Source organism: Dipteris shenzhenensis, chromosome 6 (genome assembly GCF_047967505.1).
Source record: "Dipteris shenzhenensis isolate YYH24624 ecotype China chromosome 6, Dip_SZ_1.0, whole genome shotgun sequence".
Classification (NCBI taxonomy): Eukaryota; Viridiplantae; Streptophyta; class Polypodiopsida; order Gleicheniales; family Dipteridaceae; genus Dipteris; species Dipteris shenzhenensis.
Window position 1 is genome coordinate 34,895,552 of NC_141601.1, and position 16,485 is coordinate 34,912,036.

General features: G+C 46.4%; 1 protein-coding gene across 6 annotated transcripts in view; it reads left to right on the plus strand.

Annotated features, from left to right (window-relative positions):
• Nucleotides 1-16,485, plus strand: part of LOC147901104 (uncharacterized) — a 119,527-nt gene that overhangs the window by 19,195 nt on the left and 83,847 nt on the right. For all 6 annotated transcript variants that reach the window (XM_087376095.1, XM_087376097.1, XM_087376098.1 and 3 more), the window contains exons 2-5: nucleotides 14,813-14,889; nucleotides 15,103-15,188; nucleotides 15,909-16,023; nucleotides 16,176-16,237. In XM_087376095.1, the coding sequence (XP_087232221.1) occupies nucleotides 14,813-14,889; nucleotides 15,103-15,188; nucleotides 15,909-16,023; nucleotides 16,176-16,237 (340 nt within the window). The remainder of the gene's footprint in view (nucleotides 1-14,812; nucleotides 14,890-15,102; nucleotides 15,189-15,908; nucleotides 16,024-16,175; nucleotides 16,238-16,485) is intronic.

The window sequence follows — 16,485 nt, forward strand, 5'->3', positions numbered from 1 at the left end:
CTAGGCTGATAGATCAGCTTGGCCGACTTGGTCAACGCCGACCGTTGACTAGGTTGGCCAAAAAAGTCAACATTGACCAAAAAAGCAATGCGTTGACTTTTGACCAAAAAGTCAACTCTGCATTTTCTGGCCTGCGATGATGTGGCGTTGACTTCCTGTTGACTGTGTGCTGATTGCTGATTGTGCAAGGCTGCCTGAGTGCCTGTACGGATGCCTACGTGGCCGTTGACTTGGCTGGCACCAGCTAGCATGGCCACAGGCATCTTAATGCTTTGTTCAATCGAAGACAAAAAGGTGCATGTTGTCATGGATTGAATTTTGGTCCTTTGTTCGCGAAGACAGAGATAGATTAGCGTAGCAAGGGTAGACTATCCATGCCTCCACCACAATTGAGGGCAACCATTAGACATACAAATCCCTGGGTTTGATCTTTTTCTTCCAGCGTTCTTCCTACTAATCATGATCGATCTCACAATTGGAACGTAGTGGGGAGGAGCACAGTGAGAAATGAAAGAGAAGGAAACCATAAATGAAACGGTGACTTGTCCGCGTGCAACCATTAGACCTATGGATGCTCGTGACACTGCTCCCGGACCTCTAGCGCACCACGTAGGTGCAGTGCAGTACACTTGATAGTACAGAGGGGGCGTGCTGCTTCACGACCCCCCCTACGTTCGTTCGGTGCCTCTTCCGAGCTGCACGGCAGCAGCTCCTAGTCGTCCGTGAGGTCTCCAGCCAAGCATATATGCTGCGAGTTGTTGGCACTTCCTTGATCTCACTCAAAGGGCCAGCAGCTGACGGTATTGGCCTGGCCCTTTGTGTCCATCTAGCTTGCCATTGCTGCCAGCCCTTCTCCAGCACGTCGCCCGCGACCAACCCTTGCTCTTGGTGTTTGTCCACTTGCCCAGCCCACCGTACGGGCAGGGTTATCTCAGCGGCAACACAGTGAGGGGACACGATTAGGTGACCCCCTTTCTCTTTGGTTTTGGGTGCTCCAAGGCAGATTGGCAGCCTTTCTCGAATAGCCTGCCTTGAAGAAAGGTGTATAGGCAGCTCATTGGGCGTCAAATCAGCTTCTTTCAGCCAGCCCTTGGTCTTTAGGCTGGTAGTGAGAGATCAGCTGACCTAGCCATCTCCTTTGGTGGTCCACTAGCTCTCCTTAAGGGCGGGCAAACTTGGAAGTACCCTTTCGACGATTCATAGACACTTCCTTCATTGTGGCTGGGTTGGTTTCTTGGTGGCCTTCCTCTCACGGGCACCTTTTGCTTCTTTCTTCTTCTCCTTCTTTCCCACCTTTGCGGGAAATGTAGTTTATTGCTTAAAGCTAGTGACTGAGACCTTGGTGGTGACCTTTGGTATGTGACCAGAGGGGCTCTATGGCAACACCCTCGACTCCCCCAACTGTCAAAGTTCTTCTATCACGAGCGGATAAGCAACAGGTACATTAGGCAATTAATCTCTTATAGGGCATGGTTGTTATAGGTAGGATAGTAGGCCTCACTCCCTCTAGGAGGAAGATTCGGGATTGAATCTAGATGGTGACGACATTCAGGAGGTCACTTTCTATGGTCACTCCCTCTAAGAGGCAGATTCGGGATTGGATCTAGATGGTGACCACATTCAAGAGGTCACTTTCTATGGACGCGGTGTTTTCCTCCTCCAATTAGGCTCTCCGGATACCACTCTGACTCTCGTGCGTAGCCCTATCCTCCTAGGACCTCATTTGGTTTATCTCATCCCTTGGTATCATGGCTTCACGGTGGAGGACATGGACTTGACTCACCATGTTCCTCGCTTCCCAGTGATGCTCCACTTCCTGGGACTTCCGAGGGAATAGAGGTCCATCCTTTCTTCCATTGGACGAGCGTTTGGCACAGTTTTGGAGTATTTAGTGTAGGCCATCCTCTGGTGGTTCTAGTGATGCCCTATAGGCCATGGTATGAGCCTTGTAGGCATAAATAAATACACTTATAGTGCTAGTGTCTTTTAGGCCACATAGGACACTTAGTCCTATGTGACACCTAGGACACTTAGTCCTAGGTCTAGGTACTTGTACCTTGTAATCCTTTGTTTTTGGTTTATCTAAGTTTGATGTGACGAGTGTTCTTCTGCGACCCTTTGCTACCTGCACTCTCTCTCTCCTAAGCGATCCTTCAGTGGTATCAGAACCACGTTTAGATTAATCTCCTGCACCCGGACTCGTATCAACTCCCTTCAGCTTCACTGACCCTTCAGCTCCGCCTTGGTGTGTTCCGTACTATCAACGTACAGCTGTACTGCGTGGTACCTACGCTATTGTACAGCCTGCACACTGGATGTACGAACACTTGCGCCGCCGTACAGCCTGCACACCAGACGTCCATACTGTCACGTACGGATACCTGCGCCGCCGTACATTGCGTTCCGTACACTGCACCTATGCACTTCCGTCGTACCTGATCCGTACATCGTGCATATTCCATACTGCTTCTCCGTACAATCACGTGTGCACGTACCAGGCTACCGTATAGCTGTCGTACTCAGTTTCGTATAGCTATCGTACAAGCACCGTACTGACATCCGTACAGTTGTACTTGATCCAGAATTTGGTTAACAAAAATTTGGGGCTTTTGCGTTGGAAGCTTAATTTCAACTAAGCAGTAACTCATACTTTGAGTTTAGGATAGTAACTCATACTTTTGCATTTTCAAGCCTTGAGGCTATACATTGAGTCACTTTTGCAGGACATTGAGTCAAATCTTCATACATTGGGTCACATTTGCAAAAATCCCAGCAAAATTTAGGGCTTTTCTGTATTTGTCCTCTTTTTGGCCTATTTGCCCTCAATAAATTTGGGGCTTTTGCCAGATTTTCTGTTTTTGCAATAAACATTGCGTGTCACAATCACGTTTGGGTCAGATCTGCATTTGCCCTTTGATTTGGGTCAGAAGCAGATATTTGCTGTCATTTTTTGGACAGCCAGCTTTTTGCAGTGATAGCCTTGAGGCTTTTGGGTTTTCAGGTCTTTTTCAGGGTATCACATTTGCTATGGCTGGGAACAATCAAGATTTATTTGGAGTTCTTCGTGAAGATGATAAGTTGGATGGCACCAACTATCCGATGTGGTCTTATCTCATGAAACATATTCTTGTTGCAAAGCATTTGTGGAATATTGTTTCTGGGTCTGATCTGAGGCCAGCCAATGCTACAGTGGTTGCCTCTACTGCTGGTCCCTCTGCAGGGGGTACTACTCTTGATGCCTCTTCCTCTAGCACTCCTGCTGCTGCTCTTCCAACTCAAGAACAGTCAAGATGGGATGCAAGAGATGCAAATGCACATTCATGCATTGCTTTATCATGCAAGAGAATCATTATTCCACACATCCGGTCTTACAGGACAGCAAAGGATGCTTGGGATAAATTGGCTTCTCTCTATCAGATTCGCAATGAAGCTCGTGTTGCATATTTGAGAAGGCAATTACAGGAAGTCAGTATGAATGAAGGTGACTCTATGGATGCATACCTGACAAAGGTCACATGCTATTGAATCCCATGAGCCAGAAGATGGTTCACATGCACATGCTCTTCAGGATGATTGGGCATGGGCTGTCCATTGCTCATTTGATCCCTCCAAAGCTGATGCATTCTTTACTGCTAATGATGCTCAGTCCTGGTACTTTGATAGTGGTGCTTCCAAGCATGTCACATCTTGCAGATAGTTGTTTCATTCTTCAGCTGATGCACCTCGAGGGGGGACTGTTACATGTGCTAATAATGCTTCATATGCTGTAAAAGGAGTTGGAGATGTGCAGCTCACATCCATTTCAAGCCATCCTGTCACTCTGACAAATGTTCTTTTTGTGCCTGGAATTGAAGTCAACTTGATTTCAATTTCAGCAATTGCTACTTCAGGTTTCAGAGTGATTTTTGATGGCTACAGATGCCTAGTTTATGATCTTCATGATGACAATGCCATAGTTCTCACTGGCACTTTACAAAAAGGGCTTTATCACCTTGATCATCATTCAGCTGCACTTTCTATTGAAGCATTGGCTATTTCAGATTCACAGCTTGCTGAAACTCATCTTTGGCATGAGAGAATGGGCCATCTCAATTATAGAGCTCTTGCAAAGCTACATTCACAGTAGATGGCAAATGATGTACCTCAGACTCACAGAGTTTCCAAACATGTGTGTGAGGGTTGTCTTTTGGGTAAGATGCATCGATTTTCTTTTCAAAAGAATTGTCCAAAACTCTCACAAAGGAAATTGCAGCTAGTACACAGTGATGTCTGTGGCTCAATGAGGACAAATGCCATTGGGGGGTATAAGTATTTCATGACTCTCATTGATGATTTCACAAGATATTGCTGGGTATATCCTTTAAAAGCCAAATCTGAAGTTTTCTTATGCTTTTAGAGATGGCTGAATATGGTTGAGAATGAATCAGGATGCAAGCTTGTCACCCTCAACACAGATAGGGGGGGAGAGTATATGTCAAAGGAGTTTGATGCATTTCTGTCTTCACGGGGCATTATTATTCACTCATGCACTACTCCTTACACTCCTCTGCAGAATTCTGTTTTTGAAAGGAAAAACAGGTCCACAATGGAGATGGCCAGATGCATGCTTAAGACCAAGTCTTTGCCCAATAAATTTTGGCTTGATGCAGTAATGTGTGGCAACTATGTATTGAATAGATCACCTACACGGGCATTGAAGACTGTTACACCTTATGAAGCATGGAAAGGCAGGAAGCCTTCACTTTCACACATGAGAGTTTTTGGGTCTCTTGCATATGTTCATGTACCATCTCAGCTGAGACATAAGCTTGATGACGAGGCAATCAAATGCATATTTATTGGTTATAGCCAGGAGAGCAGAGGGTATCGGTTATATCAACCAAATACTGGGAAGATTATTGTCAGTAGAGATGTAATCTTTGCTGAACATTCAGCTTCTCCTCTTGTGGACTGCAAAGCGAAGCTAGATGTTGACATGTTTGATGCCTTTGAATCTTGGTTACCTCTGCCATCATCAGAAGAGGATTTTGACCAGCAACATGAGCCTTGTGCAGGCCCTCCACTAAGCAATAATCAGCCACAACCTCATGCTGATTTACAGGTTTCTCTTTCGGCACAAAATGATCCCACTATTCATGATGCAGTCATTGAAGAAAGAGCTGTCAATGGACATCAAAGGCAAGTTCCAAGATGGCTTCTTGATACATTGAGGGACAGCAAACAAGATCAGCCTTTTGCTGCCCGGACAAGATCAGGGAATAGACAGCATGGTCACTTTCTTGAGTTTGTACTCCTTGCTACAGCTTGCAATGAAGAGCCTCTGTGCCATAAAGATGCTTTTGACAGCAAAGAGTGGATGGATGCAATGAGAGCTGAGTTACAATCTATTGCTAAAAATGACACATGGGAATTAGTAGATCTCCCTCCCGGCAAGCATGCCACTGGAACGTGGTGGGTCTACAAATTAAAAAGGAAATCTGATGGTAGCATAGATCGATACAAAGCCCGTCTTGTAGCAAAAGGGTATGCCCAACAACAAGGCATTGACTTTGAGGAGACATTTGCTCCCACATCATCATTGGCAAGTGCACCAGCTTGACATCAAAACTGCTTTTCTTCATGGGGATCTGCACGAAGAAGTCTATGTCACACAACCTCCTGGCTTTGAGGTTGTTAATTCTGAAAATAAGGTATGCCGGCTTAGAAAAGCCCTTTATGGTTTGAAGCAGGCACCTAGGGCATGGTATGCCAAAATTCATGCACACTTACTATCCCTTGGTTTTCAGAATAGTCCCACAGAACCCACTCTTTATCTCCGTGGGAGTGGATCTGATTTTTTTGTGCTGATTTTATATGTGGATGATATGCTCATCATGGGCCCATATACTCAGCAAATTGCAGCTTTCAAGGCTGATTTGCAGCAGATTTTTGACATGTCAGACATGCGGAGCCTGGAGTCCCACGCTCCCAAGTGGATCGTAGTGTGTATATGATGTCTTGCGAGATGGCGACTAGGGTAGCCGATGGTGGAGCCACCCAAATGTTCCACGCTGTGATGCTGGCTACCACCTCCCAAACGCTGTCCTCCCTAGGAGATGAGGGAGCAAGGCTGTCAGGAGGGACTGCCTCATGGAGTGCTATCCTCTGGATGCTCTGTCCCTGTATCCAAGAGGCTGGGGAGATCTCATCAATCTGAAATGCGTGTCCTTCCTCTGTCCACCAAGCCACCATCCCCTAGGTGTAGTCTCTGTGAAGACTCTGCATACGTGTCATGATCGTGAGGGCTTCCATCCAAATCCTCGTTGCACTACGACAGCTCCACAGGCAGTGCGAGATAGTCTCCAGGAGACCATCGGAGCAACAATGGCACTGCCCCTCCACTCGCATCTGCTCCAACCACGGTCCGATGGGCAAGCCTCCGTGGGCGGCCAGCCAGAAGAAGTAGGATATCTCCTCGGCCCCAAACTAGACCATATGCTGGATGGTCTCCAAAACTTCCTCCCTACAACCGATGCATCTGCCATCAATCCGCATCTGCTCTAGCGAGAGGCCAATGGGCAGACCCCCATGCGCCAACAACCAGAAGAAGTAAGAGATCTTCCGCAGGTGCAAACTTGTCCAAAGGTGGGGCCAAAATCGGCCTATGACCTCTCTCAAGACATCCTGCTTTGGCCAGTGTCGCTCCCTTGAAGGGGACCATGCTGCTACCTCCAGCTGTAGACAACGCCCGATGCGAGTAGTATACGAGAAGAAGGAGACCTCCTCTATCCGGTCCGAGTGCCCTATATGGACGGGCCAAAACCACTCCCCTGGGTCCCATTGAATGTCACACAAGGGTCTGCCCTCCCAAATCCAAAGGCACCAAACCGCTCCCTTAGGTGTTGATAAGATGATCAAGGGATCAATGTACCATGTCTTACCCAAGCGACCACAATTCTGATCCTCTGCCACTCCTCTAAATCCACCTCTGTCTCCTCCTCCATCACCAACTCATCCTGCAAGGAACCTCTTGGTCCCACCCGATGGAAACGAGACTGGGGGAAACCAAGAGACTCCTGAAAGAAGCGGATCCAGAGCGTTACCCCTACTGCGAGAATTGTCTAACCAGCAATGGGGGTTCCAGGGGCTCCGTAGTCCCTCCCACCAGGAGTCCGGGATCGCATCCTCAATCTCTTGCTCCTGGGAGGTAGGAGAGGACATGTCTGCTGGCCTCTGTCTCTCTAGGAAGTCGTCTCCATATCCTAAAGGATCTCTAGTCGGTCCCCTGTCCCACTGTGCCCATCCAATATGAGTCCGCTGCCCCAGCATACGTCCCTCCAGGTCTTTGACATCTGAGTGCCAGATGAGAGGCTGTCTCTCAAACTCCTCTCTACAAGACGGCCTAGCCCGTATGAGTCCTGCCAATCTCTGCCACACTCTGTAGAGACTCCGCATCAACGGAGAGCCCCTCCCTGTCAACGGAGCCTCGGAGATCCACCTGTAGGACTGCTACCACTGCCTCCTAGTGCGGGTGTGTTCCCAGTAAGCCCTCGCTGGAGTAGGAGCTTCCAAGGTTCCGCACCTAGAGTAAGGCCTCTCACAACCAGCTTGTCCAAGAGGGCTCTGCTCTGCATCTCTAGGTCAATAATGCCAAGTCCCCCCCGCATCTATGGCAAGATCACTGTCAGGCCACCCTGGCTCTAGTGTTGCGCGTGCCATCCGATCCCAACCAGAGGAAGTTCTGTACTAGGCGTCGTAGCTGCCCCATGCAACCTCGATGAAAACACCAACACGAAGCGATGTATCAGCAGGCTGTGGCTAAGGGTACCTGGTTCACCACCACTAGTACACAACCCGCAAGTGAAAGTTTGGACAAACTCTAGTATAAGAGCTTCCGCCTGACACTCTCAAGAATTGGGCCGAACTGCTGCTCTGCCGAAATGTCGATGCCTACCTAGCAGCCCAGGTAGCAAGCCATCTCTCCTCTCGGGATCCAACGAAAGCCAAAAGAAGCTCCCTAATCTCGAGCTTCCTGGGTGTCCTCCGAGCCTATGAAGACACCAACGGATTGATAGAGAGTGAGGGAGATAGAGTAGGGAGTAGAGAGACACACTCACTGTAGTCACACACCAGTGGGTGGGGATAAAGGAATGAGTGGTACCTTCCCAAGTACACACACTAGTATATATATGTAGATAAGACTAGGGCCACTAAGTACCTAAGTACAATGTGTACTTAGTGTACTTAGTAGTACTAGATTAATACTGTTACAAGGGTGGCCAGTGCCTTTACCCCAACAACCTCCCACTTAAAGGCAGTGTGCCCATAAGAGAGTAAAAAAGAAAAACAGCAATATACATCATCATGTACAGGACCAGTTGGTCTGCTTATCCAATACCCATAAGCCGTCTGCAGTGTGCAAACCGCTCAGCAGCCAATCCTTTTGTCAACAGATCTGCTGGATTGTCATCAGTGTGAACTTTCACAAGCTGAAGTTGCTTGTTCTCAAGCACCTCCCTGATAAAATGATACTTCACGTCGATGTGCTTCGTCTTTGCATGAAAAACAGGATTTCGTGCCAACTGTATGGCACTCTGACTGTCACAATGCAACAATGGAGTATCACTAGAGTAGCCCAAATCTGCCACTAGCCGAGATAGCCATATAGCTTCCTTGCACGCCTCAGTGGCTGCAATATATTCAGCTTCTGTAGTAGACAAAGCAACGCATTGCTGCATTCTAGATACCCACGACACTGCACCTCCAGTGAAAGTGAAAACATAGCCGGTAGTAGACTTCCGGGTATCAGGGTGACCGGCATAATCAGAGTCTGTATAACCCTGCACTTTTGCATCTTGACTGCCGAAACATATACACAAGTCCTGTGTACCCTTTAGGTATCTCATGACACCTTTCACTGCATTCCAATGCTTCTTGCCAGGTTTAGCCATGTATCTGCTAACCACTCCCACTGCAAACGCAATATCGGGCCTGGTTGCAACCATAGCATACATGAGACTGCCACAAGCTGATGCATACGGAATCTTTGACATCTCAGCTCTCTCAGCATCTGTCTGAGGGCTGTCCAAAGCGCTGATTTTCACATAAGGAGGTAATGGAGTACCAATACTCTTCCCCCCCTCCATGTGAAATCTCTGCAAGACCTTGCCAATGTATTCCTTCTGAGACAAGTATAGCAACCGCTTTTCCCTATCCCGAAGTATGCGCATACCCAATATATGGTTGGCATCACCAAGATCCTTCATATCAAAGGTCTGGTGCAATCTCTTTTTCAAGGCATTCATTTCCTTATGAGATTTTCCAGCAATTAACATGTCATCCACATACAAAATGAGGATAAGTAAAATGCCATCTGAAGCTTTCTTGGTATATAAGCAGTGATCAATGTCACTTCTCCTGTAACCCTGGGTTCGCATGAATGTATCAAACTTATGATACCATTCCCTGGGTGCCTGCTTTAGACCATAAAGACTTTTCTTCAGTCTGCATACAAGCTTCTCTTTGCCCTTCACTGTAAAACCCTCTGGCTGCTGCATAAAAATTTCCTCATGTAAATCACCATGAAGAAATGCTGTTTTGACATCCATTTGGACCAAATCCATATCTGCATGTGCAACCAATGCTAATACAGTTCTGAGTGTTGTCATTTTGACAACGGGAGAGAATATCTCCTCAAAGTCAACACCATATTCCTGCTTGAACCCTTTGGCAACCAGTCTGGCTTTATGCCTTGGCTTTTCACCAGGTGTGACTTTAAGTCTATAAACCCATTTGCATGGCAGTACCTTTTTACCAGTAGGCAAGGGTACCAATTCCCAAGTGCCATTCTTGTGAAGACTGTCCATTTCAGACTTCATAGCAAGATCCCATTGAACCTTGTCTGCCCTCTGCCTAGCCTCTCTGTAGCATGAAGGCTCTCCACAATCAGTGAGCATCAAGTAATCAATGCCTGGAACAAATCTTTCTGGCTGCCGCGTCTGTCTGGTTGACCTTCTAACCCAAAGACCATCATCTTGAGCTGGCTGTCCAGCCTGTTCATCACCCAGATAAGGTGGCTGTTCCATGATTCCTGGCTGCATTTGCATGTCAGGAAGATCACCTAACTGTGCCTCATCCATTGGGATGTTTTCTGCCATAACTGGCTGTCCATTTGGATCTGCTGCAGCATCATTTAATGGCTGATTATGCTGCTGTTGTGGCTGATTTACAGCCTGTCTGTGTTGCCCATGATGCCTGTCATCATCAATAGTTACTTTTAAAGGTTCCTGCTGTACAACAGGTTCCTTGAACATGATGGTTTCATCAAACACGACATCATTGCTGCGTATAAGTTTTCTGTTCTTGGGATCCCAAATCCTGTAGCCCATCTCACCTTTGTCACCGTAACCTAGGAATATGCATTTAAGAGACTTTGGATCCAGTTTAGTTCTGTCCTCCCTGCGTACATGCACATACGCGACACAACCAAAGACCCGTAGGTGTTTGTAAGACGGAGGCTTGCCCGTCCATGCCTGTTCAGGCACACCACCACATAGTCTCTTGTTTGGTGACCTGTTAATAAGGTGCACAGCTGTCTTTACAGCTTCAGCCCAAAATGTGTGGGGCAATGCAGCATGTGACAACATGGATCTGACTTTCTCTTGAATGGTCCTGAACATTTTTTCAGCTGTACCATTCTGTGGAGGATCATATGGTGCAGACAAAACCCTTTGGATACCCTTTGCCTCACAGAATTCTTGAAATTCTTTGGACAAGTACTCTCCACCATTGTCAGATCGTAAGGCTTTCAGTTTTTTGCCTGTCTCATTTTCAACTAGTGCAACAAACTTAGTGAAAGCCTTGAACGTATCACTCTTCTTTCTGAGAGTGTAAACCCACACTTTGCGGGTGGCGTCATCTATGAATGACAGTATGTACTTTGAACCTCCTAAAGAGAGTGTAGGCATCTCACACACATCTGTATGTACTAGCTCCAAGAGCTGTAATTTCTGATTTGACCTTCTCTTATGAGGTATTTGTACTTGACGACCGTAGAGACAAAATTCACATTTCTGCAAATCTGAATATTTTAGACTAGGCAAGTAACCAAAATGAGCCAATTGCTCCATTCCCTTAATACTCATATGGCCAAGCCGGCTATGCCACAATGAAATCTTTGGCAGCTCGGTGGCATTTACATCAGAATGCGGACAATGTCCAGCATGAAGTGAGTACAAAGTATCAACCTTAGGACCCCTGGCAATAGCCATTGCCCCTTTGCTGATTTTCCATTTCTGATTACCAAAGGTGGTAAGATAACCATCATCATCCAACAACCCTGTGGAAATCAAGTTCTTCTTCACCTCAGGAACATGCCTGACCCCTTTAAGCATTAACTGCTGGCCATTTTCAAGAACAAGCCTGACATCACCTATACCAATGATAGAACATGCATGGTTATCACCAAGAAAGACAACTCCCTTCTGCCCTCCTGCATATCTGACAAACAGATCTCTGTAGGATGTCACATGAAAGGAAGCACCTGAATCTATAATCCAGGAAAACATATCTGATCCATCACGAGCATGAAGTGTATGAGCCTCCAGTGAAGAGGTGAAACATATCTCATGTCCACTGTCACTGTCACTAACATAAGTAACATTCAGCTCCTCTTTTTCTTTGCCCTTAGACTTGCCTTGAGCCTTGCCTTCTTTGGCTCTCTGGTCATTCTTCTTTTGAAAACACTTTTTCTCAATATGTCCCTTCTTGCCACAATAGTTGCATACAAGATCACTCTTAGAGCGGGACTTGCTCCTCTCTCTTTCTTTGTCTTTACCACGTGTTTTGGACCTGCTGCGTGCATTCAAAGCATTTGACTTCCCAATAGCATTGTTCTTTCTGTTCATCTCTTCCTGTAGAAGAGCACTCTCCACATCTGCAAATAACAGAATGACATTTGAGTTGCTGGTAGAAGTCCTGAATGTGTCCCATGACTCAGGTAGAGAACATAAGATGAGTGTAGCTTTCAGCTCATCATCGAGCTTCAACCCCTGGTTGATCACCTGGCTGAATATGCTGTTAAACTCAATAATATGAGTGGACATAGCTGTCCCCTCCTTCATTTGAAGACCAACAAGCTTTTTCAGCCAGTAAGCTTTTCCCGTGGCACTTTTCTTGGCATAAGTATCCTCAAGGCGTTGCCACATTTTCCACGCAGTAGGTTCATCCCTGATGCCTACAACCAGTGAATCAACAACTGTAAGCATAATGGTCGACCTGGCCAAGCCGTCCATCTTCTCCCACTGCTCATCAGTAATGTTGGAGGGCTTAACACCCTTCTCCTTTATAGGTTTGTACTGGTCCTTCTGCATCAACACATTGTAGCACTGTGTCCTCCATATGTCGTAGTTTTTAGCTCCTTCGAGCTTCTTTATCTGGAACAAGGACGACACGTCGCTGCTGGAAATCATGGTAAAGAAAATAGAGTTTGACTCCCTGTAGTCGTGCAATTAAGCACTAGTTACTCCAAGAAAATTCCCCCGCAGCGGAAGTACGATCAGAGAATGAACTTGGTACTGTTTCAGTGGCATAAAACCGACTGAAAGTCTTTCTCCCACTTGCTGCAGAAACAGTACAGCAATCTGTTCCTGTCTTTTTTGCTGGCGAAAGTGCGGTACAGCTGCTTCAAAGTGCTCCAGAAAAATACCAGAACTGTTTTCTTAAAAGATAGCAGTACTTTTTGACTCTTTTTGACAGTCAAATCTGGTCAAATTTGCTGTGTGACAGTCCCGGACTGTCAAAAAACAGTGAATCTCTGATTGTGGATGAAGATCCCTGATTTTAGGCCTCCATATGCTTTAGAAACTTGCCCCCCAACTGAATTCACAGTTTGGAAGTGAGATTGCTCAAAAGCCCTTTGAATGCATGAAGAAAATCAGAGATTTGACCTCCAATGAAAAGATTGACCTTTGACCAAAAAAAAAAATTGTAAGTCAAATTTGCACTTTCAAAGCATAATAGTGCTTTACGAAATAGCCTGATGCATGTAGAGTGCTCCCACTTGACAGATTTCCGGTCAGGCTACAAAAGCCCCAAATTTGACTAAAGTCAAACTTGGTCAAAATCGACCAAATCTGTACCAAAAGTAATTGTACTTTCAGCAACAAGCTAAAGCATTTGTCCCAAGCACAATGGCATCAAAAGCCCTTTGAATTGACAGCACATTCCGTGCATTAACACAGTAAAATGGCATCAACTGCTTGCAATCACTGCATGTGCGGGTACACACTGACAAAAGCATAAACCTCTGCCCAAGTGTCAAGCATACACACTGCAAATCTGACAATGCATACACTGTGTCAACCCTCACTGGCCAAGTGAATAACCTGTCTCAACTCTGTTTGCGGCATAAGCTAAGCCTCAGAGTTGAGTGATGCCGCCCTGCCACAGTAGCACCTGCATACCTTTGCTGCGGTACCCCGCCTTTTGGCTGTACTTGTACGGAGATGAGTGCAGCCGTTGCTGCTGTTCGTCTGTAACAAAAGGAGCCGGAAGAAAAAAGGGGGGGGGCTGGTACGGACGTGCACGCTGCCCGGAGACCTTGTAGAACCACACGTATGTGCAGCTGTTTAGCCACGGGGAGACACGCGAGAAATGCAGCCTTTGGCTGCGTCGTGCAGCCGCGCCCTGCGACCTGCAGACTTTGGCTCGCAGCCACGCCCTGCGAGCTTGCAGCAGCGCCTTTGCGCTTGCCTTGCAGCCTTTGGCTGCGACGTGCAGCCGCGCCCTGGCTACGCCGCCCGCGCTCCCGCTTTGCAGCCGCGTCCTGGCTACGCCGCCCGCGCTCCCGCCTTACAGCCGCGTCCTGGCTACGCCGCCCGCGCTCCCGCCTTACAGCCGCGTCTTGCAGACGCGCCTTGCGCCCTCGCCGTTGCAGCCTGGCTGTCGCTGTCGCGATCCGTCCGTACGGCTGTACGGACGATGTACGGCCGTACGGACTTGTCCGTACGGTAGGGGTAGGCTAGGGAGAGAGGGAGTGGAAGCGGAGGGAGAGAGCCCGTTGGCTCTGATACCAGTTGATAGAGAGTGAGGGAGATAGAGTAGGGAGTAGAGAGACACACTCACTGTAGTCACACACCAGTGGGTGGGGATAAAGGAATGAGTGGTACCTCCCCAAGTACACACACTAGTATATATATGTAGATAAGACTAGGGCCACTAAGTACCTAAGTACAATGTGTACTTAGTGTACTTAGTAGTACTAGATTAATACTGTTACAAGGGTGGCCAGTGCCTTTACCCCAACACGGATTTGGTCCAATTTATGCAAGCTCCGAAAGCCTTGCAATAAATAGCTAAGGCCCCTCTGACCCTCTCCAGGCTGGTTGCAGAGCCATCCACATATAGTGCTCGAGAGGCGTGCTCGTTTCTGCAAGGCTTGGCCTGCAGGAGTTTTCTACATCTTCACCCCGTGAGGGATTCGCTGGTTGTATAGTCCCCCCACTTGGCTGTTAGCCCCAGTACCAGAGATCCCCTAGGCAGTGAGCTGGGTTTCTCTGGAACAGGCCGGCTCTTTCTTTCAGCCTTTCCTGATTTTTTTTCCATACTCGGCACCTTCGGGGCTGTTGTTTTGTATGAAAATTTTCAAGCATTAATAGAAAGTTCCTTTCTTTGGGAAAAAAAAAAACAATACTGTTTGTATTATGAAAAAACAGAAACCGGGCCAGGCTGATAGCTCTAGACAGTCTAGTCCTGTTATGGGTCCTGAGGGATGGGCATTTTGCAAATATTTCCACATCCTCTATCTCAGGTGATAGTTTTAATTGAATTGCAGTTCCGAGTGGCAACTCCTCATGCTGCAATGAGCACTGCAGGGAGCAACTCTGCAGAGGTGGTTATCATCCCAAGCAGGTGAGTTTCCATCTTATTATGAAATGCAAGTGTTGTTATCAGCTTTTTCCTGATTTCTGAAGCATGTACTTCAAGATTTAAATACAGAGAACCGTCAACTGCGCATATTGATAGCATTGTATACATGAAGGGCTATGCATGACAGACATTATGAATGAGTCTGTTGAAATTAAGAAACCTTTGGTTTTGTAATTTGTCTCGTGTGCTAATCAGAGATGCAGCAGCTCATTCTGAGAGGCCATCGTTGCTAACTGCACTTGAAGAGCAACACTACGAAGCAGCCATACAGATCATTTCTGGTATTGAACTTATTTAGGATCTCTCTCTCTCTCTCTCTCTCTCTCTACAATGGTTGTGATGCCCCCCGCCCACCCCGCCCCCCCACTCCCAAACACCCCCCTTCCCCAAAAAAAAGAGGAGCAAGAAGAAAAAAGGGCTAGCTAGTATTTTTTGTGTCTTTGCACATCTTAAATTTAATGACGTGGTATCGGTCTGTTAACAATGCTGAAGTGCATTATGTTCTCTGCATGTGAACTACATCTTCTGCTGGGGGGATTGATACACAAGTAGGGATTTTTAATTGAATCCCATACTATCTGTGAAGGCGAGCTACTCTTCTTTTGGTGGACTGATGATATATAAGTAGTGGTACTAAAGTGTCTGAAATTTATGTATACATATCTGTGAGTAGGCTATACTATCGTTGTGGTTTTTTTAAACACTGTTTACGATACTAAGTTTGGGAGTACATGTGGACTTTTGACTTGTATATGTTTACTATGAGATTTTATTTTTGACTTTAGGTATTTGTTTTTGACATGGATTTTAGTATTGTGGATGTCTGCCTGGTGACCAGGAAAAATCATGGCCTTGCAATGACAACAAATAATCTCTCACTTGCACACAACTAGCATTGAGCTTCAATGCTTTATTATCATTCATGGCCGTAAATATAACGTGGTGGTCTTTTCCTGATTGGACCACTGAAAACATCTATTTTCTTTTGTTTTGATCTGTAGCTGGTGATTTACTCCTACTGAAACGGAAGCACTGTCAGGCATATCTGAAGAAGCATGGTCTGCGATTGACAGACAATAAGGCAGCTCTCATTGAGCGCATACGAGAGTATCTTGAGTAAGGCATTTTGACAGCCTTGTATACTATTACAGATTGTCTGCATCAGTTCTGCATTACAAAAATTACTGAGCCTTGATAGTATTTTAATTGTTTAGGACATGGGTTTTCTTCCTCTTTTGTCAGTTCAACCTTTTCTGTCTTTATTTAAGGCTTAAGGATGGCGGTGGTCAAGAGAAGTATCCTTTCGCAACATTCTCACTGGATTGCCAAGGTTAGTTTTCTACACCCATTTACTCAGATTGCCTCCTAAGTAGAAGCACTCTGTAATGTTTTCTGTGTACTCAGAGCAGGGACTGAGTGCATTGCTGTGGTTAGTTTGTTCAATCTTCTCAAATGATGAATGCATCTTTAGGCAAACATTCAGACTTTGTAATGTTTTTTACATGTACTTAGAGCAGGGACTGAGTGCATTGCTGTGATTAGTGTGTCCATTAATCTTCCTAATCCCCAATTGACGAA